At 44.2% G+C, this 26164-nt stretch overlaps 1 protein-coding gene across 1 annotated transcript in view; it reads right to left on the bottom strand.

Annotated features, from left to right (window-relative positions):
- The window catches only part of ARHGEF38 (Rho guanine nucleotide exchange factor 38), a 73056-nt gene extending 47196 nt beyond the window's left edge, over window positions 1-25860 (bottom strand). Inside the window, exons 1-3 of the mRNA XM_053257689.1 lie at window positions 25653-25860; window positions 10466-10656; window positions 4260-4383 (exon numbers count right to left, since the gene is read on the bottom strand). Coding sequence (XP_053113664.1) covers window positions 4260-4383; window positions 10466-10656; window positions 25653-25860 — 523 coding nt within the window. The remainder of the gene's footprint in view (window positions 1-4259; window positions 4384-10465; window positions 10657-25652) is intronic.
- Between the last annotated feature and the right edge of the window lie 304 nt (window positions 25861-26164).

The following is a 26164-nucleotide window of genomic DNA, read 5'->3' as shown; positions in this document are numbered from 1 at the left end:
AATCCCAAGGCAAACAGACACTCCTCCAATTATTGGTGAATTTTAAAAGTATTTTTGAATTCCTCATAGGGAATAATGAGGATTGCAGCAAATGTATAGCTTCACGTCGGGGGGGGGGAAAGGGTGTCCTAGAGGGGAGTGTGGTGGGTGTTGTTTCCCAAGGTAGCCAAGGAAGCTATCAGAATTATTTGAAAGGAATTGGGCAAAGGGCTGATTTTTAAGTGATTTTTGAAGTCTATGTGTCTTTAAGGTTAGCAAATGAGAGTGGATTCATGGTTTGTCATTGAAAATCTTATATGCTACCAAAGAATCTACACTCAGAACACCTCAGAAACAACAAAAACCAGTACCCCATGGGTTAGCAACCCATGGGGGTGGTTGGCACCATTGCTCTGGGCCACCCCAGCACCCCCCAAGTGCAGTTATGGGGCTGCTGAAACCTGCATTCTTCCCTATGGAGAAAAACCTTAAAGCCACTTGTGGGGTGCTGGGGTGGCCCAGAGTGAGTGGTGGTCTAGTGCACAGAGGGTGCCAACCACCCCCATGGGTTGTTGACATTCACACACACAAGCACTGATTCAGTGTTAGTTTGGAAGCCTATGCACACAATCCCCATTGGGATGGGGAGGGTGGGGGGAAGCATGGATCTACCTACCTTCCCCCGCCTGATGCACGCCTCCATGATCCACACTGCTGCATGCAGCGCAGATCGCATGAGCGCAGTGCCTTGGAGGATTCCTCCAGGAGACAGACGCTATAGGTTTGTGTGGGCACCCAAGCACCCACATTACTCCGGCGCTGGGCTTAAGGGTCCCTTAACCCTGGCTAAAGGCCGGGGTTGGAAGTCAGGTCAAGCTGGGCAGGAGCACCGGGATTGGGAGTGATCCCAGCTCTCCGCAGGAGCAGCCTAACCCAGGCTGGGCTGCCCCAGTCTACTCATGTGAATAGCTTTTGGAACTCTTCAAAAGCATCAGTGCCACACTGGTGCTTCTCCCAACCATTATTATGTATTTATTTTCAAGATTTATATCATTGATCTCCAGAAAGTCCAAGCCTCTACCAGTCAATGGCAAAATAACAAAACCAAATTAAATTAAAAGCAACACACAACAATTTCCTTAATAAAACAACTTGCTATGGAGAAGCACGCTTGACGATGCAATGACAGTGTATTTGTTTTACCCTTCTGGGGGACTTTTTGTTTTTTCAGTTGCACACAAGGTGGGCCAGGAAAACAAAGAAGTACTCCACCAATAGGAACAGAACAGGCATTTATACAAAATAAAAATCACACCAATATTTAAAATATATATATGGTGACATGACGAAAAAAATTATTCAAAATAGTCCAGCTGAAATTCAATGGAACTACTTTGAGTAATTTTCTTCATCAAGTGAGCTGTTAAATTTCTTCCTCTCTCCATGCCTCTGGGAACACCTTGAAACTTCTCATACTATATTTTCATCTCAGAGGCTTTGGACATAATGAGGAATTGCGAGTGAATTTCACTTCCTCTTTGCGTTTCTCAGGTGTGTGCTTTCCCTCGCCTTCCATGCCTGACAGACAGAAATCCTCTGCTTAATCTCCACATGCCAGGCTGCCATTAGAGGTGTAGGAGCAGGGGCAGTTTAAACTGTGGCAAGCCGATTCATTGGTTGTCCAAGAAAATAGCTTCCGGACAGAATGCAACTATTTCCCATTAGTGACACAATGCAGTTACTGAAATAGCACTAAACAACATAGTTTCGTCAGATATAGCAGCTGGATGTAGGCTTGCAAAAAGGATTTCTTTCTTTCTTTCTGAGAATTGGAATATCTCTACAGTGCATTTCTTAAGCTTATGGCTAATTGGAGGCAAAACAATCCACCCTCTGATTTTCCTTTGTGCTTAATGACTTAGATGAATGCTGAGTACAAGAGGTGAACACTGTTGACAAGAGGCTAAATGCATCGCTTTCATTAAAGATGATGCACATATGGATATTGTTAAATGAGGCCATGTCCTTTATACTTCAGAAATACAGGGGTGAGGGGAGAGAGAATTTGCTTCCTCTCAACCACTCACATTCTTTGCTTTCTCTCTCTCTCTCTCTCTGTGTTTTAAATAACAAAAATAAAACAGAGGCGTTTAATCAGACTGCCCCAGATGTTGTTGAAACCTGCAAGAAATCTCGGGAAGCAGTTCTACTCTATAAAGGTAAAGTGTGCCGTGGAGTCAGTGTCGAATCCTGGCGACTACAGAGCCCTGTGGTTGTCTTTGGTAGAATACAGAAGAGGTTTGCCGCCTCCTGTGCAGTATGAGATGAAGCCTTTCAGGATCTTCCTATATCATTGCTGCCTTCATATAGGTGTTTCCCATAGTCTGGGAAACATACCAGTGGGGATTCGAACCGGCAGCCTCTGGCTACTCTATAATTGGTGGTTAAAGTCAGAAAAGGACCAGGTAGGCCGAGCCCACCCACCCCAGTCCCCGAATAGGCTCAGGCCAACTCACCACTTTTGACAGTGCTTTCCCCTCCCATTGGTAAATGAAGCTATAGATGGTATCAGAGGCTGACATCCAAATTAACACAAGGGATGGGCAATTTTCATCACTGTCTCCTTTCCTCTGAAACACACTGTGCCTCCCGAAAAGGCATCCCTGTGGGTCTTGCGACCTTTAGGGACATATTTTTAGGAGGCACAGTGTGCTTCAGAGGGAGATTAGAGAAAACTCACTCCTCCGCCATAGTGCCAGTGCTGTGTTAGTCCAGATGTCAGCTAATATAAAAAATGGGGGGGGAAACCCTCTCTTTTTCGTTTACTTTCTATACCCTCCCCACCACCACCACCCCATGTGCTGTTCTTCCTCACTACTTTGGGCAGCTTCAACCCCTTTGTGCTCCCCAAACTGCCCACCACCACCACCCTCACCTCATCCCCAGTGAAGTTTCTTCTTTGTCTGATGCTGTTTGCAACTTGCTAGGCGCTGGTGAGTTTTAAAGCAGAAAACAATCTTTCTGGAGCAGAGAATGAGTTGCAAAAACAGGAAGCAGAGAGAGCTCAGAACCAGCAGTCACCTAGTGGTGGGAGCAGGAAGTATTTCATTTTGCAAACTGTCACTCTTCCTGTGCTGTGTGAGCTGCAAAATCAAATACAGTATTTCCCCCACAGCTGGAAGACTGCCAGCTTCTCCTCCCGCTTCACAAAAGTAACTTACCACCGTTATGCACCATCTACAAGTCTACCCAAGGAATCAAAGTGAATTTAACCCCTGTAACTGCATATGGATTTCCCCTCCTTTGCTGTTCCCAAACCAAGAAGAGTGACATTGTCCCTATTCAGATTATTCCTCCAAATATTCAGTGACAGCAGGGAGTGAGGAGTGGAACCATCTTGCCAGCCATGTCCCTGATATTCATACTAGGGCCGTGCGAAGCACCGCCGATTCAATTTGGGAGCTGCCTCCGATTCAATTTGGGGTGTGTAGACTGGTGAAGCAGTTTGATTTGGGTTAAGTGCTTTGACCATTTACCAGTCCTTGGTTAGCCCTCTCTCGACTTCTGCCCTCCACCCCAACCACTTTACTTAGAAAGAAGACAGGCATAAATGTAGTGATGTGCTCATCTCATACTGCGCCAGAGGAGGAGCCAATGGTCAACCCCTCCTGTATTCTACCAAAGAAAACCACAAGGCTCTGTGGGCGCCAGGGATTGAAATCAACTTGGTGGCACACTTTACCTTTGGTTCTAAAAGAACTGCCAGAAAAGGCATTATTTCCTCTTTCGGCAGTCCTGGAAAAGGCTTTTGGGGAACTGTGGTCTTCTCAGAGGCTACAGCCTCTGTATATGATAGGCAGGGAGATGGATGGATGGATAGATAGATAGATAGATAGATAGATAGATAGATAGATAGATAGATAGATAGATAGATATCTTACATTTATACCCTGCCCAAACTTACATCTCTGGGTGGTGGAAAAACAGAAAAAGCAAGGACCAAAAGATAAGGTTGAGCAAGTCCATGGATAGCTTTATTGGTCCTTGTGTCTTTGGTACATTGCTGAGTTAACAACATAGCATGAATCCCCAGTTGGCACCATGACTTTGGGCCTAGTTCTGTTTACAACTAATTATCACTTCTTCATCCAGCACTGAAAGCAATGGTAGCTGGGAAAAAGGCGTGGGCTGAGGATGGGGAATGGGTTTTTTATTGTGTTTTATTACATCATCTTCATTCGGTGCAGTTTTGTACAACTCAAAGAAGAAAACAAACATACCGATTACTTGCACAGCTGGTTCCACATCCATGGTTGCTTCTTCTAACAACGACAGCAGTTTGGTTGATATCTGATGGACTGACTCAATGTTGCTAAACAAGCCGTCCACATCAAACCGAGCAATCTGATGAAACACAAAAATTGGGCAGCAACTATCAGAAAAACACGGGTCTTGTTGCCAGCCTCTCCCCCTGCTATGCTGTTTAACCTGTAACATGCAATTTCAGCACTCCCCCTCTAAGAAATTTAGGGCAAAAACAGTGTGTGCAATTTTTTAAAAAGCAATAATACATGTTGGGCTGAATTAGTTAATGGGAGGGTACTTGATCAAGTGCCTAGATATTTATTTTGAACTTCTGCGACATGTTTAGAAGTGAAATCTTGGTTTTTGTTAGCCAGCCTATTATTGTTTTGACTTTTGCTGCAAACATAAATATGGTAAAACCAAAGGGAATAATTTTGTGAGCGGGGGATTGATTTGCTTGGTGGTTGTATCCCTCAAGGGACACCTCCTTTAAAAAAAAATTACTAGCATTGTTCCTTTTTATAGAGATCAGATTCACATAGTAGGCATACAGACCTACTTTATGAAAACAAATGTTCAAAGTAAAATCAAATTAATGATTTTGGGGCAAAACCAAGGAGCTTTGTCATGGGAAAGAGCATTGTAATTTGTAAGTCAAATCGCAGGTACAAACCTGGCACAATTGCTAATCATTAAAATCAGTTCCTTTTGTAATCATTTTTTTAAAATCCTCCCGCCCGCCTGCCATATATTTGCTATTTCCTTATAAGCTGAAGAACAATGAATCAGTCTGTGGAAATCTTAAGAATACCCAGCGGGGAGCAATACATGAAGCTAACAACAACGTTGATTTTGGCATATAGGTGAGTACTTCAAACATGCCAGCCTATCCATTAATAATGGAACTGCATATTTACCCAGTCCCTTACAGAAAACAGTTCCAAAGAATCAAATTGTGTGTTATAGTAACAAGAACAATATTCTGCTATAATTGCTAGCGGAAGTAATCTTTGATTACTGCAGCAAGTAACATTTTTGGTCCATTAGGACTTTCAAAGTAGGCTCAACCCAATTCTGGAGAGATTTTTTTAAAAGCAGCAGTCTCTCAAAACAATGTGAAAACATTAATGTGGTTAGTCATGTTAGGCATAACCTTAAACAGATATTTTATTATTCATCTTTGGAATGATCCTGTCTACAGGAACTTGAAAAATAAAGGCAACAGCTTACATACTGATGCTGAGCATGCGCTGAGTGTGCGCAACAAGCAAAATTACAGTAGTACAAAAACACTGAATAGTTGCACAAAAGCTGTATGGGGATTTTGAAATTGTGCTATTGTGCAAAAGTCCCCTTTGAAACATGTGAGGTGTGCAACAGTTTGTTCTCCATTGTGGATGTGAAAACATGCATGTGCTAGTGCAACACTAGTCTGGAACACAAGGTCCAGACTTAGCGCAAGGTCCTTGTGCACACGCAACGTTCGTCAGCATGTCAGCCAATATGTACATTATAGAAATTAATTTTAGATTCCTCTCCCTGCTCCCGTAGATTACTTTTGTGATAAACTTTTGTTCTCTGTTTATCAAAATGTCCTTGTATGCAGGAATTAAAATATTTCCAATGGTATCAAGCAAACTTAGAACACATAATTTCATATTCTCCGCCTGTTCCCATTTATCAGGTACATTCCCTGTTTTCCGGTTCTAGTTCCAAGTACTTCACTGTCTCCATTTTGTGCCTTTGGAGGATGTTAAAATGTTTGTCAGTTGCTAGAGTTGTCATTCTTTAGGTACAACTTCCTATAATTTTCTAGAGGTTAAATCTCATAGTCGGGAGTGGATGCATCTTGTTTCTAAAATAGAGGCATTTAAATGCATGCACATGGACACTAAAACACTATGTAGTGTGCAGGCTGCCATTCATACATAGCAGGTGCTGAGGTATAGTTGATGAAGGGATGATCCATATGGTAGGACTATTATATTTCTCTTGGATATATTTAACCAAAAGAACAAATTGCCTCCTAAACTGATAGAAGACACGCTACTGCAGAAAAAATTAATAGAACAGGCTACTAGTCATGATGGCTATATGCTACTTCCAGGGAGTAAAGGCAGGAGAGGGCTATTTATTACATGTACCACTTCTGGGCTTCTGATAGGTTGGGAAACATGATGCTGGACTAGATGGACTTTTACTCTGATGTAGGAGGACCTTTCCTATAATGTATGTTCAAGAGAAGGGATGGAGTTTGTAGGAAATCCCCTGTGATATACGAATCTGTTTTTATTTGTGGAATGTGAGAGCAAAGGTGACCAAGCTGAGCCTCTCCACTCTCCAGCTCCTGTTGGACAACAACTCTCATCACCCCCAGCTGCAATGGCCAATAGCCATGGATGATGGGAGTTGTAATCCAGCAACAGCTGGAGAACCTCCACTTGGCTATCCCTGTGTTAGAGGATAAGTAATTTAGAAGAGTTTCAATCAATGTTTGGTACAGAGGAGTCTTTTCCAAATGAAGATGGAGTCATGATCCATCTGTGGCCCAGTCCTGATCCCTTAGCCCTAATTAAGGGTCAGCATTATGTTGGGGCTGCACTGACACAGAAAAAAAGACACACAAAGAAATACACTCAGTCAATGGGGGCGGGGTAAGGAAAATTCAGAAGTACACAATTGTATGTGAGTGCAATTTGCTTGTTTAGGATACACTGCTACAGCTACACACCTGTGCATTTTCCTTGTCTCTGCACACATATTTTGTTGCCCAGAGTCACATTCCATAATGTTTAGAAGTCTGCATAAAGTGGGAGAAAATCCTAGAACTGGGAATGTGACAGTACTATTGCAGAAGAGCGTGATATGCATTGGTGAAGAATCTTTGTAAGTAGCAGTCTACTGCAGGAAGCATCTTTGGCAGGGGGAAATGGTATGCTTGATCAAAGTCTGAATTCTAGAGGAGCCTGGACTACTCACTTTACTTTTCTCATTGCTCTCAGTTACTTTTTACATCATCTAAAATAATTCAACTTTTGCATGACTTGAATTTTTGAGCTGCGAAAATCATCTTTTAGAATGGTACAACTGTCTTTTGAATGGCACAGTTGTGTGTGTGATTGCACATTTTAAAAAGCTCTGCATTTACTGTCTACTGTTTGGGCATTTTGTTTGGGTGTGGGCATTTTAAACAGCATTTCCTCCAGACAGCCAAACTATGTTTGAATTTTAACCTAGTCCCAGCTAAATTAGTAGAAGATAAGACAAGGACGAGAAGTTGAGACAAGTGGTCACCATCTGCATAAGCTTTAAGGTGGGCTAAGAGAATAACGCCTAAGGAGCAAGAGTTTGAATCCACACTGGTATGCTGCTGGTTCGAATCCACACTGGTATGTTTCCCAGACTATGGGAAACCCCTATATCGGGCAGCAGAGATATAGGAAGATGCTGAAGGGCAGAATCTCACACTGCGTGGGAGATGGCAATGGTAAACCCCTCCTGTATTCTACCAAAGACAACCACATGGCTCTGTGGACACCAGGAGTCAACACCAACTCAACGGCATAACCTTACTTTAAGAGAATAATTGCGGTGTAGATCATTAATAAACTGCAATTTGTTTGCTACAGCAGCAGGTGAATGTTGCTGCCCACAGAGTGTGCTGCGATTCCCAACAGAGTTTTGCTTGGATTGTTCAGGAAAAAAAACCCAGCATGTGCTGTCTAAATGGTAGCCAGACAGCTTTGAAGTCTCTCTGCTGAACAACAGAATGGCAAAGGAAAATCTGCATGAACAGATATAATTGCAGTAAGCACTTCCATTAGCTCCGCTGTCTAAAATACCGTCTCCTGGGAGGAGCGCTGCTTCTCTGCAATGTATTTTCCCACACCTCCTGTTCATACAACATGCATACCGTGGCTTTATTTGAACAGCCTAGAACTCTTAAGAAGAAATTCCTTATGTTGCAAAGGATCACATTGTCCTCCTGACAGTCAGGATCCGCCAGGACTTGAACAAGGAGCCCCCCGCTCTATGCGCTGGTATCTCTCTTGGACGGTCTCTTGTCTGCAGGGTGGTGGGAAACAGAGGCAGCACTTTTCACTCCAGCTCCCAGGATGGCTCCACACACACGTACTCTCTAGGTGATCCATGGGGACTCTCTGACTAGCCTGGCTATCAATGTTTCCAGGTCAGGCCTGGGCAACAGTCCGGTTTAAGCCTTGACTGTAGCCCAATTCAGACATTATGTCTGTACACTCATACATGTGTTCGTGTCAATGGTTGTACCTGTGTCCATTTTAAAAGTGAACCTGGATACAGGCCCCTCAAATGCATGGTACAGATAGGAAATGTACTTCTCTACCTGTGTTCAACATAACATGTGAATGACTGTACCTGTGTACAGATCTGTACCGGTGTATACTGTACACTCATTGTACGAGTGTTGAACATAATGTGTGAATTAACATTGTTTCTTCCAAGGAAACAGTGTTTCCTTGTCCAGTTCACTTCCTTTTCCTCTGCCTCTAACCTCCTTATTCTCCTGCCTACCTGTCACCTCCCTGCATCCCCTGCCTTCAAACTGATACGTTGATAACTCAGGCCCAAACGACCCACAATTATACAATTTAAGGAGGCTCTCCACACAAGCAGTGTGGAGAGCCTAACCGGGCTCTGCGGGGAGAGGGGGCTTAGCCCGCTCTCCCCGCACACAAGCAGGGAGCCATCCCTGGGAGGCCGGATTGGCTGCCCACACAATTACCGGCTCTGTCACAGAGCCGGTAGGGCCAGTGGGGATCGGGGGGCCCCCGGCCCCCAGAAGTCCCAGGATGCTCTGTACGAGGAGACCCTTGAGACCTGGGGAGAGCCTTGAGGCTGGGAGGCTTGTTAGAGCCTCCCGGTTGGGGGGTCTTCTTGTGAGTCACCACAGCATGGAGTGAGTCTCATGATCAGAAGAACGGGGTTAGCTAACCTCATTTAAGGGGAGGGTTATTTTCAAAGGTTTGCTGCTGGGAGCCAAGTGGCTCCTGTTGCAACACACACCCGCGCAGAACCGGGCTGGCCTCCCTTAGCCCAGTTCTGCATGGTCGTGAGAATAGCCTCAAAGTCTGGTTCAGACATGTAGGGTTAACACTTGATGACTGAAGCAGATATGTGACAGGGGCACCGTAGCCGTAACATCATCCATATTTCCTCATCCACAATGATTTTCAATGAAGTCAGTTCATTTAGCTATTATTATCCACGGATAATAATCAATTAAAAAAAATTAAATAATTTTTATTGATTATTATCCGTGGATACTTATGCACATATTTACATGTTTCCTTCTTCCAATTGTATTTTTCCTATGTTATGAGATGTTTTGTTTATGTCATGTTATGCTGACCTTGGGTCGTAAATAAAGAATTCTATTCTATCCATTTAGCTACTTGTCATCCCACGAGCAGTATTCAAATGATGCACGAGTGAACCAAATGAAAGAGGATTGTGTTAGCACATGTGGCCATTACTTTAGGGAATAGAGTTGTAGGTAAAGCATCTGCTTTGGATGCAGAAGATCCCAGGTTCAATCCCTGGCATCTTCAGGTAGGGCTGGGAAAGACTCTTGCCTGAAACCTCAGAGAGCTGCTATACTGAGCTGTACATAGAGCAATGGGCAGGCAGCTTCCTGTGTTCTACTTGTAATGTTTTGTGAGTTTTCCAGTAAGCAGAATCAAATATATGTGCTCTACTATTTACACAAGGAAGAAAAGCTAAGAGAAACAACACTCTCCCCCGGCCCTGCAAAATTTAGCAATTTGTCTCAATCTTTTGTATTCCCGACACATGAATCAAGGCTGTTTAAATTTCTTGTGCAAGACAGCTGATGTTGCTGACCAGTGTTACCTGTAACAGGGAGTCCCAAATAGTGTTGACTACAACTCCCACCATCCTTAACCAAAGGCCATTGCAGCTGGGGATGATGGGAGTTATAGTCAACAACATCTGGAAGTCCCTATTACAGGGAACACTGTTGCTGACTTGCCTTATGAAAAACTAAATCCAAAACAGCAACACATGTCCCTGTCAATTTGGCACTTTTGTCTGTATGGATTGGATTAGCTACCAAGAAGCTACCAGATTCTTGTTGGAAACATACACCTGCCTCACCCTCCCTAACAGCCCAGAACATCTTTACCTGCTGTCTTCTCAAGGGGTCAGCCACCATTCGGATGCACAGCTCCAGATCATTCAGATAGTCTTTTTCCGTCTGAATCATTTCTGCAATTATCTTTTGCCTTCTGGCCATCATCCGTCTGTTCCTCTGCTCTTCATTTTCCAGGGGTGAACCCACAAGGCTTGAAGACCCAGCTTGAGGTGCCATCTTTTCTGTTAAAATTTAGCATAAGGAAATTATAAGAAGTCCCAGCAGCATATGATGCACACTCAGGGCTGTGTGTGTATTCTGTAATGCTGTGAGCATGCAGCCCAGACAGATAAACTGGTGTTTGAAACAGAACTGAATATCCTGATAATATCAGCCTTCATTTTAGAACAAAGTGGCTAGCCCTTAAGGTTTATAAAGGGTGGTGTCTTAAAAGCTGAAATGAGAAAGCTAATCAAGAATTGTATTGTGTCAGAAGGGTGAGGTGTGACTCAGTTTGCTACACAGCTATTTGTTCTTTTCCATGACTTGCGGAAATAAAATATGTTATGCAAAATAAATATATGTAAATATGCTTAATTTATGCAGATCACCAGCAGCGCAATGCTATACATGTTTTCTTGTAAGTAAGTCCACTGTGTTCAGTGGGACTTGCTCCAAGATAAGAGTTGATAAGGATTGAAACCTGAGTTAACACGGTGTTTTTATTTATACCCTAACCCTAACCCTTCCAAAAATGGCTCAGGGCGGTTTACACAGAGAAATAATAAATAAATAAGATGGATGGATCTTAACAGTAAAATGTCATAATGAGGTGAGAAATCCTTCAATTCTTCAGTGGTTACTTCTGTCTTAGAAATTCACTCTGCATTTGATGAAATAGAGAGTTAACAATACGAATCTCATCCATGGAAATTAACAAGTCCCTTGTCTATCGTTGTCTACCTAATTAATTGCATGAAGTGCATTTATAAGAAGAGGTGACCTAAGAAGAGGTGACCTTCTGCATTCTAGGATATCACCTGGATATCCATATGTATCCAGAATTCATGCGCTTCCTCCCTTCGTTACAACCAGGCTGACAAACTATGGTTTGCGCTTGCCCTACAAACTAGAATCGCAAACCAGTTTTAAAATATGATTTGCAATCCTGGTTTGAAGGAGAAACACCACACGTAGAGCCCTTCCTCACCAGCAGTGAGAAAGGACAAGAGGGCTAGTGGGAAGGAAGCCTTAAAAAGCCTCCCTCCGTGCAGATGACAACAGGCTCCTCCTTTGGGACGATTACCAGCTGCTGCTGGTAGCTCAGAGGGTCGAGGTTCCGAGATGCATCATCCCACCCCCTGGAACTCCCATAATGCACAGCGTGAGTGTGCAGTTCATTATGGGGATCCCCCCTACACGCCCCGAAGCTGGCCGGGATCCCCACAGTCTGCCTGCCAGCCATGGCTTTCACAGCTGGCAGATGATGATAGAAATGGGGTTAGGAGAATGCTCATTTTAAAGGGTGGCTACAGAGGCAGGTTTGCCACCACAGCGCCACTGGGATTGGGCCCCAATCGGACAGTACACACATGCAGGCCAAATCGGGCTGGACTTCCTTAGCCCAGTTTGGCCTGAGCGTGTGAATAGCTTCAAAGTTTGCCAGTGACTGGGATGTAATAGCAAACCATGGTTTCCATTAAAGCAATATCTAATTGCAGCAGAGTGTGTAACAGAAGGAAGGAGCAGGGAGAAGAGAGCACCTAAGTACAAGGCTCATTTTCAGAGGGCCAGTTCAGAGGAGCCTCGGCCTGCTGCCCTTTTTACATGTGATAAATCTGGAGCCTCATCACAAACATGCCGGCCCCTCTGTCATTCAAGGACATGCCAACACATTATTGGAACGCCCTTTACTTGTGTGTAAAGGGTGATCAAGCAAATAGCCCATTTAGGCTCACTGCAAAGCCCTGTTTAAACAGGATTTTGAAGTGAGTGCAGAGGGGCAATTCAGTGTGTCACCCTTTACACTCAAGCAAAGGACCTGTCGAGAACACATTGGCATCTCCTTGAGAGACGTTGGGGTGGGCCTTATTGCTGGTAAAAGGGGCGGCCAGGGGAGTTCATCTGATCTGGCCCAGTGTGTCTGAGCCAAGCCAGTTGGTGTCCATAACATGTCAATTAAAAAGATGGCAATCCTGTTCCAGAAAACAAGGATAAGCTTCCATACACTCACAAAACTAGTTGCATGGTTCTTTAGATCCTGGAAAAGGTTTCCAAACTCCTCAGCAGGCATTGCCAGCCACCAGAACCCATGGAAGCCACTTATTCTCCTATCTTCCATTCTATGAATGTAAACCAACAGTCTGCCTTGACATATCTGACAAATGTCGGAAGCACATTGTAAAGACATGAGATAAGCATTAAAGACCAAGTTAGAAGACTGGGAGTAAAAAAAACCAAAAAAACCAACCCATCAATAGGTTGCTTATAATGTCTTGACATCTTTAGATATTATGAACATTATGACACATCTGGATTTGGAAAAAGAAATCCGCCTTTCTGTTTTATAGCTCCTTCCATCATAGACACAAAGAAATCTTATGTAGATTTAACGAAAGGATTATTCAGAAAGAACTCCATTTTCTCCTTCTCCGTTCCCTCCCCCCCCTACTCTCTACAGGATCCCCATTCAGACAAACTTCTCAACAACAAAACTCAGAGCCAGGTCTCACAATCAGTGAGACCCGGTTTCTGCAGCAGAGCAGGGAGAGTGGGCTAAGCCCTCTCTCCCCGCTCACGATCAGAGCAGGAGTCCTGGGCGACCGGATTGGCCACCCACACGATTGCCGGCTCCATGACGGAGCTGGCAGGGGCTGGGGAGCTCGGGTGCCACGCAGCCCCCGGAAACTCCAGTATGCCCTGCGAGTGTACAGGGCATACTGGGGAGATCCCCGGAGCCGGGAGGTGAGTCTACTCATGAGTAGGCGTGGCACAAAGCCGCGCCGCAGCTACTCACGATCGGGAAACCCGGCCTTAGGGGAGGGCTACAAAAGCGAGCTAGCTGCTTGTAAGCCACCAGGCTTGCCTGTGAGCCCGGTGGTTTACACGAGCAGCAAAAATCGGGCTAGGGTCTCCCAGCCCGATTTTTGCTGATCATGAGAATAGCCCCGAGGAATTTTGCTGCTCGTGAGAATAGCCCCGTAATGTGTGTGGGGTGGGGTGGGGGGTGGGGGAGGCAATTCACAATACAAATTTTACTTGCTATCTCCTGTTATTGGAATATTGGATATATCCAATTGCCTTTTCCATGAAGCTTTTAACTTAACCCCTTGCTCCTCATCCCCAGCTGAAATGAAGTCAAAATATATGTAACTGCATTGAATCATAATCAGTCCCATCTGACTAGGGTCTCTTCATTTTCTCCCTTCCATCTGTGGTTTCCCCCATGGTCTAAACTGAGATTGTAATCTCCTTGGGACAGAGATCGGTCTTGCTTATTTAAGTTATTAATTAAAGCACCATGTGCATTATTTCTGTGCAATATAGATAATTATTATGATAACAACAATAATAATAAACATGGAATTGTTACACAAATGCATGTTCTGATATTATATTGCACTCAATAAAAGACAAAATTAAATGAATTGCATTCCCCTCATTTGACACTAGTATGCTGACCCTGACATTGGAATTGATTAGTAATTTAAATCTCTATCAGTTATTTCGATTATATTATATTAACATTTTCCAAATATTCTTCCCCATGACCCACATTCTAAGGATGCAATAATTCTGGGTGTCTGACAAATTCAGATGTTAAATAACACATGAGCAGTACTAGTTATTTGCTATCACTTCTCTCTCAGCCTAACCTACTTCACACGGTTGTTGTGAAAGAGAAACTCAAGTATGTAGTACACCGCTCTGGGCTCCATGGAGGAAAAGCGGGATATAAATGTAAAAATAAAATAAAAATAAAATAAAATAAAATAAGGCAGGACTGCACAACCCTGGTCCTCTCTCTGTTGTAGTACTACAACTCCCATCATCCGCAGCCACAGTTGTCAATTGTCAGGGATGACGGGCATTGTAGTACATCATTTGCAGGAGGCCGGAACCTGCTATTAGGCCACCTTTTCTTCCTTCCCCCCCATTTTACATCGATGTAATATAGAACTATTCATTTGTTTCCCAACTACCAGAGCCTACAACTTCTCCATTCAGCGAAGAGCTTGTCTGACTTAGAAGGGCCCGATCAGCCACACTGTAATAGTTATGGCATGGAAGTTGGAGGATGGTAACCATGCACGGATTGCAAACATACAAGGCAGCCACACTTCTCCCAATTAGACATCCGCATCCCGAGCGGAGTGGATGGGAGGGGGGAGAGGAGGGAGGCATTGCTTTGGCTCCCTGCCATTACACAATACAATAGGAGCTCGGTTTACTTGTCCTTGGAGGTGTCAAGTTACATGGCTGTGAGACTCTCCCCAAGGGATGACATTGCCAAAGGAACTACCTGTGTCCTTTGCAAATAAGAAGGGTGGGGGGTGGTAGAAATAACCATCAAAGGAAACTATTTCTCAAAGGGAAAGCCATGCAGGGGAAATCTCTCCACTTACCTCCACAGGTGTAAGGGGGATCCCCTGAGGAGGAGGAGGAGGAGGAGGGGTGGGAAGATATTTGTGGGTTTGCAAAGCCCTTGCCAAGCTGTGCAGCTCCAGGCTCTGCATGCAGCCATTCCTGTGAAGCAGTTTGCAGGAGGTGTGTTGGGGGCAGTGGAGGGACAGGCTGGGGGAGGGTCTACAGCCAGGAGCCGGTATGGCAGGGTGCGGATTTTCCAGTCCTTCTACTGGAAGAATGAGGAAGCCGGGGAAGGCGCCTTCTTTTCCAGGCTCAGAATCCGCATTTCCAGTTTGCAAACTTCCCCGGAATGTGCACTATCTTTACAGTTTGGAAATCTGCTTCCTGAACCGTGACACATATTTTCAAGGTAATCTTTCAGTGTCTTCTTTGAAAACAGACATTGCACATCGTGTCATTAACTGAGATGTACTGATCTGTGGCACTTGGGTGAAAACTTACGGAGTGGTGCTTTGAACCATGTGGAGAAGTGTGCAGGCGCGCAGTTCAGCTCCACATTCTCCTCTTCCACAGCGACTTAGAATTTTGGAGAAGTGAGGGGTGTGAATAATGCCAGGCTTGAGCACATGATGGAAGTCACAGACAACCATATCCTGAGAGAATTACAGGCACCATGCAGTATGCTTTTAAATTTATTTTTTTTAAAAAAACTTGGCTAAGAGTAGTAGAGACACCTGAAGTGGCACAGCGGGGAAATGCTTGACTAACAAGCAGAAGGTCACCGGTTCGAATCCCCGCTGGTATTCTATCGGGCAGCAGCGATATAAGAAGATGCTGAAAGGCACTGAGGCTATTCCCACGATCAACGGAAAGTGGGCTAAGGGTGCTTAGCCTGCTTGAGGAACATAAGAACAGCCCTGCTGGATCAGGCCCAAGGCCCATCTAGTCCAGCATCCTGTTTCGCACAGTGGCCCACCAGATACCACTGGAAGCCACAGGCAGGAGTTGAGGGCATGCCCTCTCTCCTGCTCCCAAGGTGGCTAGCCTGCCAAAAACACCCTCCCCTTAAATGAGGTTAATGGAACAAGCACTCTGTTAACCTCATTTCTTTGCTCATGTGTCGCCACGGCACATGGTGACACACAAGTAGACCCCCGACCAGTAGGCTGCAAGCCACCTCCCAGACTTGGGGGTCTCTCCAGGATGCCCTGCGCGCTTGCACAGGGCATCCTGGAACTTCTTTGGGCTGCACAGCCCCCGATCCCCAAAGCCCCCACTGGCTCCAGGACAGAGCTGGCAGCCCAGCTACGAGTGGCTGCTCATCTGCGGGGAGAGTGGGCTAAGCCCAGAGGTGTAGCAAGGTTGGAGTGGGCCCACAGACAAGATTTTAAAATGGGCCCCACCTCACTGAACCTCAGCTCATGAAGTGAAGAAATCTTGAATAGTGGTAACAAAAAGCATATATATACACACACACACACACACACACACACACCCCTGTGTGCCACAATAGAACACCATCCTAAATTATTTTTTAAAAGGTTTTGTAAATTGTGGACGATACAAGTCATCTAATGGTACTAGAGAAAGACATGCTCTTCTGGTTGCCCCAGGTCTTAACACTCACATCAATTTTGGAGGATGAATACAACTGAAGGGAGCCCAGGCAGGTGCGCGGCTGGGGGAGCCAGTCATGTGACTTGCCTCGGGGGGGGGAGGCAGTAGGCCCCCAGACAACTGTCTCCTCTTGCCCTATTATAGTTACGCCCCTGGCTAAGCCCGCTCTCCCTGCAGAACCTCATCAGGTGCTTCGCACGTGTTGTGTGAAGCGCCTCATCATCTCATACTGCATGGGAGGAAGCAATGGTAAACCACCCCCGCGTATTCTACAAAAAGAAAACCACAGGGCTCTGTAGGCACCATGAGTCGAAATCAACTTAACGGTACACTTTACCTTTAACTTTAAATGTAGTAGTAGTGGTGAGAGATTAAGAGCGGGCCACAGTGTCCACAGTCAGTGTCCTCACTGCTCTTTTCCCTCCCATGCATTAATTCCTCTTGTCCCCACAGGCCTTAACCCTGGGTGAGTATTACACAGACACCAGTATCAACCATGGTTAATGCAACATGCTTGTTCCCAGCCAGGATTTGATACCAGAACTTGAAGCAGATTACCAAACCCTTTAACAGACCATTCTGTTAGCATTATCTAATACAGTTAATAGCATTGCTGTTTAAACTCTTAACTATGATTAAAGCTGATGGGGGAAGGACAGGATAATCGTGCTGAGAAAGGCTAGTCGGCACAGGATCTTGAAGCCTGCTCCTGATTTCTTAAACATGGTTAAGAGATAACCAGTGTTTAATCACACAAGCCCTAAGCACCTACTGGGTAGCTCCTAGTAATCTGAATGTACTCTCAGCAAAATGCTGGAGAACATACAATTGGAGGGTGTTTTCCACAGCATAAGGAAGCTTTATATTTCTAGTGTATTTCAGTGAACAAAAGAATATTATAGTCCATGTGACCTTACATGAACTGCCAGAGAATTTGAGATTGCTCTTCTACCCTCAGGTCTAGTGAAAGATTTCCGATTACGTAACCCAATCTCCAGGCACCAGATTTTGTTTTCAATGAACTACTTCTTGCAGTGGATATTAAAAGCATCTAACTATTTCAGGAAATATCTGCTTTCAATTCCCTGATGTTAGATTTGTTTTAATAGTTATGTGTGTCCTCCAGTGTTAAATGTTTTCCATGACAGAAGAAAATTTACCCAGGTTGAAAGCAGAATGTCCTTCCTGTAAATTGTGTCTGCTGGAATCAGATGGCCATTTTCTCCTCTCAGTAGACAGGTCCAACCAAGATATTGGTCTGCGTGGCTCCATATTGGGGAGACAAAGTTAGGAATAGTTTTTGCTATGAGGCTATTGCCAGAGTCCCTAAGCATCTATCTGGAATAAAATAACTGGATGCTGCGTGTACAATTTATATTGGCTTGATGCCAAAGAACTATTGCAAGGTGTTCTGTATGGTCAATGGAACTTTCTGACTTGCTTTCCCACTTCTGCCCCTTACACTTACACCAAAAGCAATTCTAGGTGGTTGGAGTTCTCAGAAATGGTGGGCTGGGGAGAGAAGGCGATTTGACAGAAGTCAGTGACCCTGCTGTGCATAAGCATAAGGGGCACTTTGGTTGTAAATCATTGTAGGCTCCTCAGAATAGGGACCATTCCACCACCACCACCACCCCTCAATTTTTGCTTATGTTACTCTATAAAGGCAATGTGGGCTGATGATGCTATATAAAAATATAGATTGTATTCACACAACCATGGTTAACCAGGATAGCTGAGGCCCCTGGAGCACATTGTGAGAAGCCAGAATTTCCAGGCAATCCTGGTTGAACTGCTAAGGTTAACTAGTTTTTAACCAGGATGGATAACCAAGATCCTGGTTAAATTGACCACAGGGGTTCAGCCAGGATTGCCCAAAAATAATCTGGTTAACTCTTTAACCAGGATCACAGTGATTATGTGAATACAGCCACTGCCACTACTCAATATCTTGAGGAAAACTGATATATTTACTATTGGAATGTACATACCGGTAGTAAAGGAGTACTGTGAAACGTAGCATTTTGGAATTTGCAAAATGCACGTGTATTACCTTGATCCTTAGAACAAAAGCACATATATTACCTTGATCCTTAGAACAACCTTGCAAGGTAGGGCATCATTATTCCCCATAATAGTGCTGAGGTTGAGAGGGTAGCCCAAGGCTACCTAGTGAATCCATGAAAGAGCCAAGAACTGAACTGGGGAAATCCAGATTTCCAACACAGTCTCTTAGTTACTATATTCTATTATTTTTAGAATATACAGGAGAACCTCGTTAATTGCTGGCTCACCACCTGCAGTTTTGCATATCCATGGTCGGGTAATGGACACCCAACCTCGGTATATGTGGGAAAAGCTGACCAAAAAAGGGTCAGACTCATGTATCCATGGATCGGGAATGACCAGAAATAACCACAGACTCACAGAGGTCTTTTTAAAAAAAACAAATTACCATGGTTTTTGGCAAATGTTTTATTCTTGGGGGACATCCTTGGACTCTTAAAGGGCAGTGGAGCAAGGTAGGGCACTTTGGCCTGTTTACTGGTTTGGGGGGTGATTTGGGGCTATTTTTTGCAGTCCGGGAAACAACCCCCCCATTGCCATAACGGTAATGCTCCGTTATCTGCAGATTGGCTATTGCCCCCCCCCCCCCCCCAGAACGGAACCCCCGAGAATAACAGGGTCCTCCTGTACTTTGAATTGTAATTTGAATTGAAAGTAACAAAATAATTATATCAAAAAATAATGTCCTGTTCTCACCAGAACACTAAGGCTGACACATGGCACACAGCTACATGTATCTTTCCCTTGGCTTCTGTTTGTTAACTGGAAGTCACTTCGACCTTTCCCAGATGACAATTGTACTTCACTTCACCACAGGAAGGGTGGATGTGCGTTCATATATTGGGGCGATTTACATCGAAGTCCCTGCTAGACACTAGGGTGTCGTCCATACACTATTCAAATTTCCCCATGTGCATTGGAACTTAGCCCGTATTATCTCCATGCTAAAAACGTCCACTTTTTATGGCACCTTTTGGGGATACTTCAATATATCCCGGCATTTATTCTGAGACGTATGGAGGGGTCATACTGATAGTGCCTTTTCTTAAAGCCTCACTTTTCTTTTTTTTCTTTTTAAAAATAGATGTACTTAGTGATCTTGCAGAAGATTGATGCCCTGAAGGAGGAGCAATTCACCCACTTATCTTGTCAATCTTCTACAAGACTGACTGCCTGAAGGGGGAGCAAAAAGGAAAGGAAAGGAAAGGAACCCAGATAAATCTATCCAAACACAAAACCCAGCAGAAGAGCGCAGTGGCATAGGGAGAGCTTGCCCACCCCTCAACCCGGCAGCACCCCTTCGGCATGGACTCCACCCCCCACAGCACCCCTTCTTTTTCTGCCACACAAGGGGAGCCCCCTTTTCTCCCTGCCATGCATGGTGGCGACATCAACAGCAGTCTCCCTGAGGGAGCAGCCTGGAGTAGGCTGCCCTGCCCCGGCTGCTCAGCCAGCACCACTGCCATGCACACAGCAGGAAGAGAAGGGTTGCCCCCCCCCCATGCGTGGTGAAGAAAGAAGGGGTGTGTGTGTACGTATGAACAGAGAGAAAGCAGTTTAGGCAAGGACACCCAAAAGTATGTGCAATGGGGGCCTAGATGTGCCCCACCCCGAGTGTAAGACTATATCAGAGTGGAACCTCCATGTGTGAAGAGGTGGCGGCTGAACATACCCCAGGCTTCTCCTTCAGGGAGGCTGCTACTGTTGCCGCCTCTGCTGCTGCAGCCGTCTCCAACATGAGCGGCAGGGGCGGGGGGAGGGAGGAATGCTGGGGGCACCTGCTGAGTGCCAGATGACAGCTCCACCCCTGGAAGAGTGCTGGCAATAGACAGAATCCTTACAACAGGCTTTACGACGGGGGAGGATGTGTCAACGTGGTTATTTTGGCAAGTGATCGCTCTTGCAGAAGTCTCCCCCCAGATCCCTTTTGACAAGGAAATTGAATGAAATTGTCATGGGCCCCATTCAAAATTTTCGGACACACCCCACACATGCACATGTAGGATGTGGCGTTCTGCCTCCTCTAGAAAGCCATTGGCCAGAAGGGGTCAGAGAGAGAGACCCGGGAGCAAGCGGTATGAACAATGCATGGAACCCTATTAACAACATGGGACAGAAAGGAACCCTATTAAAACAACACGGATGTGAACGGCCCCCAGATTTCTCTGGTTTATTTTTATTGTGCCTGTGCTGCCTCAACAGTATCAGAGGTTAGCAGGAAAAACGCCCTCTCCAGGAAAGAGAGAAAGAGACCTTTAATCCTCACCTGGACCTGGCTGAAAACAATAGTCTTTTTACTGTTTTGAACATCAGATGATTTGATGCAGTATTACTCAAACAAGATAACATCCAAGAAGGTTAAATTATTTTAATTTCAAACGTTCAAAAAGATAACTCGAATATCATTGATGCTGTTTTCTCAGAGTTTGTTGGTGAGTTCATTCAGACTGATGATGCTTGGACATTAAACCCATTAGGTAAAAAACAAACAAACATTGTTTTCAGCAGGTTCAGATGAGGATTAAAGGTCTATTTCTTTCTCTGAGAGAGCCTTTTTCCTGCTATTGGTAGGATCAGCAGGGAGAAAGAGAAAGGTAAAAGAAAAGCCAGTGCTTTCATTGGTTTGCAGACTGAGACAGCCATACTACTAAGCTATTACATTGATTCTAAATAGGCTGTTCTAGCTGTTCTCTGCTTCCATGATCACCATGGCTTCTAGACTAAGTCATTCTTCTAGAGTTACATACACCAACAGGAAGTCTAACAAATCAACCTGGCTTGCTACTTGCATGCCTACTAAACCTGCAATGCTGTTGAGGCAGCACAGCGCTTATATGCGGCTAATATATGCCCTCCTAACTCACTCTATGCCACCCCACTTAATCCTGTGGTAAAGCCTACCATCTGGGAAAGGTCCTGCAGATACTACTGTGCTGAGTAGATGGGAATGTGGAAAAGGAATCCTTTCACGTTTTCTCCATCAGATAGTTTTCCTCTAAAGTGCTTCCCTCCCTCCCTTGCCTTTGTGTCCCTGGTTGCTAGTTTTAACATATGATTGGATATCCTATCTAACTCCAGCACAGCAGCCCTCCAATGACACATGCTGATGTTTGTCTTGTATTTCTTTTTAGATTGTGAGCCCTTTGGGGACATGGAACCATCTTATTTATTTGAGATTTTTCTATGTTAACCACTTTGGAAGAGACAATGGAACTTTTATTAAAAAGCGGCATATAAATATTTATAGCAGTAGTAGTCGATTGCTACCTTAAGTGGCACAGCGGGGAAAGGCTTGACTAACAAGCAGAAGGTTGCTGGTTTGAATCTCCGCTGGTATGTTTCCCAGACTATGGGAAACACCTATATCAGGCAGCAGCGATATAGGAAGATGCTGAAAGGCATCATCACACACTGTGCAGGAGGAGGCAATGGTAAACCCCTCCTGTATTCTACCAAAGAAAACCACAGGGCTCTGTGGGCGCCAGGAGTCGACTTGACGGCACACTTTACTTAGTAGTAGATTGGCTATTTAGCTACTGCTTGCATTGATGGAGGGAGGTCTTCAGGATGATTGGAAGGTTCTTGAAATTTAAGCACAGTTGCTCAAACTTTTCAGATCAAATTTGTCTTTCAACAAAAGAATGAGAACGTTTAAACACCAACAACATAAGCATAAACGTGTTATCTGGGCTTTTTTGAGCCTAATAATTAGAGCTGAAAATAGTCCTCTTGCTATTTAAATAATTAAACTTCAAAGTGATATGTCCTCCTCTGGAGGTTAAAACATTTGTACCTCTGGTAGTTCTATAGCCTCAGGCTTTATGGAACTCAGCAGTGGGTCTGTGTGCCTTATTTAAACTCCAGATCGCTTTGACAGCTCCCTTAAAGTGTTAATCCCCTAATTTGAACACCTGGCTCTAGTTCCTATTAAAAAGTAGGAGGAAACAGAAGTTGCAGTACAGTCAAACTAACTTTTGGCTCAGCTATAATTTATTTGTCAGTGAGTTCTGTGGAAGTCAAGCTCACAGATTCTTATACCAACAAAACTTTGAGACACCATTTGACCTATTTTGTACTTCTGTCCACACAGTTGTGTACAACACATGTACAATCTGTACACAATGTACACATGTACAGATCCGTATGCATGTACAGTTATTTATTTATATGCTATATTCCATGCAGATGTGCACAATTCCTATCCGTACCATGCATCTGAGGGACCTGTATCCAGGTTCACGTCTAGACTGAATGCATGTACAGTCATTCACCCAAAGATAACACAGGTATAGAGTTGGTTGCACAGTCCTTGGGGACATAATTTTGAGGGGCACAGGGGGCTTCCTGGGGAAGAGGTGGGCATCACAAGTTGCCACTTCCCCACTGCACTGGTGTAGTTAGTTTGGAAGTTCTGTTGTGCTAATTCTCTCACTGCACCAGTGCATCCTAGCTCTGTAAGTCAGCCTACATGTATAATCTGAAAACAAAGCATTTTTTTCTTTGATGGACAATGTTAATTGCAAATTCATACTGCGTTCATCTACTAGTTGTCTACTAGTTGTCACGATCAGCTGACAGGCAAGGGCAATCTTATGCATGCATGTCTAGTAATAAATAAATGTCAATAAATAAATAAATAAATAAATAAATAAATAGTACTCAGTAAAGTCAGAGCTCAAGGGAGCTTACTCCTATGCATGGGTGTTTTCAGGGGGTAGCTGCCCCACTGTTTATGGCTAGAATAGGTTTCTATTTACAGAAACATTCCTGTGGATGCCATTGTAAATTGGTGTAGGATTGCAGCCTAAAATTTCCTTAAATGGACGACAGCTCTGCTGTGTGATACTCTTTGCACAATCATTTCCAGAGTCTGTACTGTGCAGTGAAAACAGTGTCTTGTTAGCACCTTAAAGACTAGCAGATTTATTGTAGCATAGGGTTTCAGTTTTGTGGACTAGTACAATCCACTTTGTCAGATGCCTGAAGTATTATCCCCATTTCTTTCTTTCTCTTTATTTTTCTCTACATCAGACTAATGAATTCATTGTAGCATAACCTTTTGCAAATTACAATAAACTTCATCAGATGCATGAAATATTATAGTGTGTGTATGTGATATTATAGTGTGTGTGCACGCATGTGCATGTGTACACACACATGCATGCACAAAAACAGATATTCCTGTCTTCTGAGGATAATGTCTCAGACATCTGATGAAGTGGACGGTAATCTGCAAAATGTCATGCTACAAAATCTCATTTGTCTTTAAAGCACCCCAAGACTCTTCCTTGTTCTTGAACAATCCAAATACATTGTATGAAAACTATGTATGATGATTATTATAGCTGTGAGATTGCACATGTTATTGGCATTCATTATCTCATCTTGCTTTCTATCCCAAATACTAACACTTTCAGAACATCAGAATTCAGTTTTTAATTCACAGCTAGGCAAAGTTATGAAATCCAGTGCCATGCAATATTGTGCCAGTTATCAAGGAAGCTCTTTAGTGTACACCAGGAACTAGATCATATGATGAGAAAACGGATCCTGTTAGTGTTGAATAGGTTGTGTGTGTGTGTGTGTGTGTGTGTGTGTGTGTGAAAGATACACGTCTCCCAAATGATACTACTATTGTAGCTTTAACCTTAACAAACCAAGCAACTGCACACATGTGGTTTTGTCCTGTGTGTTACAGGAACGTTGTGTATACTTCTGCCAAGTAGCCTTTGCATATAAGGAAATGCAGTGACTACAGTGTCCTTTAAAAAGGCTGGATGTTTGGGGCAGGGTGGGGGAGAGGGGGAGAGAACAACACATGCTATTGTTCATCACAGAGACCTGATTCTCTCACTGGAAAAAGAGAGTGGGGAAGCCTATATTACATGGTTTTAGGGCAGTGTATCCATTGAACTGTAGTTCTTCTTAAATAGGCTGCATTCCTCCAGTGAGGTGAACAGAAATAACATGCTATAGTTATTTTAAACCATTTTGACTGACCCTATACACACTTCTTGAGGAATAAACCCGGTTTACTCAGTGAGGTTCACCTCCAAGCAAGCACACAAAGAATCAGACTGCTTTGTTATATAGCCCAGCTTTCTTATAGATTATTATTGTCTCTAGAGTGTAATTTGTATATAAGTTATTATTTTACATGCTCCACAGGTCCGGCTGTATGTGATGTTACATTGTTCTGTACACCCTCGAAGAGCAGAGTCTTGTTGAAATCAGTGGGACTACTTTAAAAGTAAATGGCACTGAGGATTGTGATAACCCAGGCTTGTCCCCGTGGGAACAGGCAAGAGAAAATATCATTGTACTAGCCTCAGGGGGGCGAGGGTGGAAAATGAATGCTGTTTCTGATCAGTTGTTTGAGACTCCGAAAATTCAAATGTGAAAATAGATTATGAACCAAAGCATTTGTTTTCCAAGACAAACATTGAAAATGCCACTTCCTCTTTGATATTTGTACGCATTGCATCATACAATGCCTGCACATTTCACTATGTGTTTTAAATGCATGGAGGGAGGGAGCCAATTTGTGATCAGGCTCTTAATATCCTGTGTGCACTACAAAATTCTATATGATCTCACAGCCCCATTAAATGCAAGTAGATGGACACCATATCCCTCAATATCCCTTCTACCTTAATGGTGCAGCAACCCTAAACACACTTGCTAGTGAGTAAGCCCCATTGAGTTCAAGCTGGATTTGAGTAAACACGACGGCGTATAGGATTGCAGGCTTTCATGCTGCATGAGACCTTTTTGGAGTAACAAGTGGACTTAATTTTACCAAGTCTAAATCAGTTTTCTCCTCCTTCCCGCCCCCTTCCCTACAATTTTGCATTTAGGCTTTTGATGAGTACCCTCTCTCTGTTGTCAGCCCCATGCATGCCTCCACAGCTGCTTTGACTTGGTCAGACTAAACCTTAGGGCAGGCTGGTTGCTCTCTCTCCTTTACCTTGCAGTTTCTGGCTGTATTCACTCCTGTCAGACTGGCTCCTCCTCAGAGTCCCAGAGCTGCTGCTGCTGTGATCCCCAACAAGATTATTTTCCACCACAGTGTCTGTCTTCCTCCTCTCCAACATGTACAGCCTGTGCCTTAAGAAAGTCAGGTTCTTTTTCTTGGCCCCCACATGTTCTTTCCCAGTAGCATCTTTGGTTTCCATTTCCAGGCAAGAGGGAAAGGACCTCTTTCTCGTCCCACTTGCTTGAAAATAAGCTAAGCTGATCCCCCTGAAGGGGGCTTGTGTCGCCTGCTCCTTGCTTGGCTGAATGGAGCAGCTTCTTCTGTGGATCAGCTGTCTTGTTCCAAGAGCAGTACAAGTTCACTTCTTACCTGGCTCACCTGACTGCCACCTCTACAGCCTAGCAGGGCTCCACCCCTATGAAGTCATCCTGTAATGCACTGACTGGGGAACCAGACACCTGTTACCTGAGAGGCTGGCTGCACAGGGTATATGGCATAGCATC

This window comes from Hemicordylus capensis, chromosome 5 (genome assembly GCF_027244095.1).
Source record: "Hemicordylus capensis ecotype Gifberg chromosome 5, rHemCap1.1.pri, whole genome shotgun sequence".
Classification (NCBI taxonomy): Eukaryota; Metazoa; Chordata; class Lepidosauria; order Squamata; family Cordylidae; genus Hemicordylus; species Hemicordylus capensis.
This window is presented reverse-complemented; position numbering and strand designations above follow the sequence as displayed.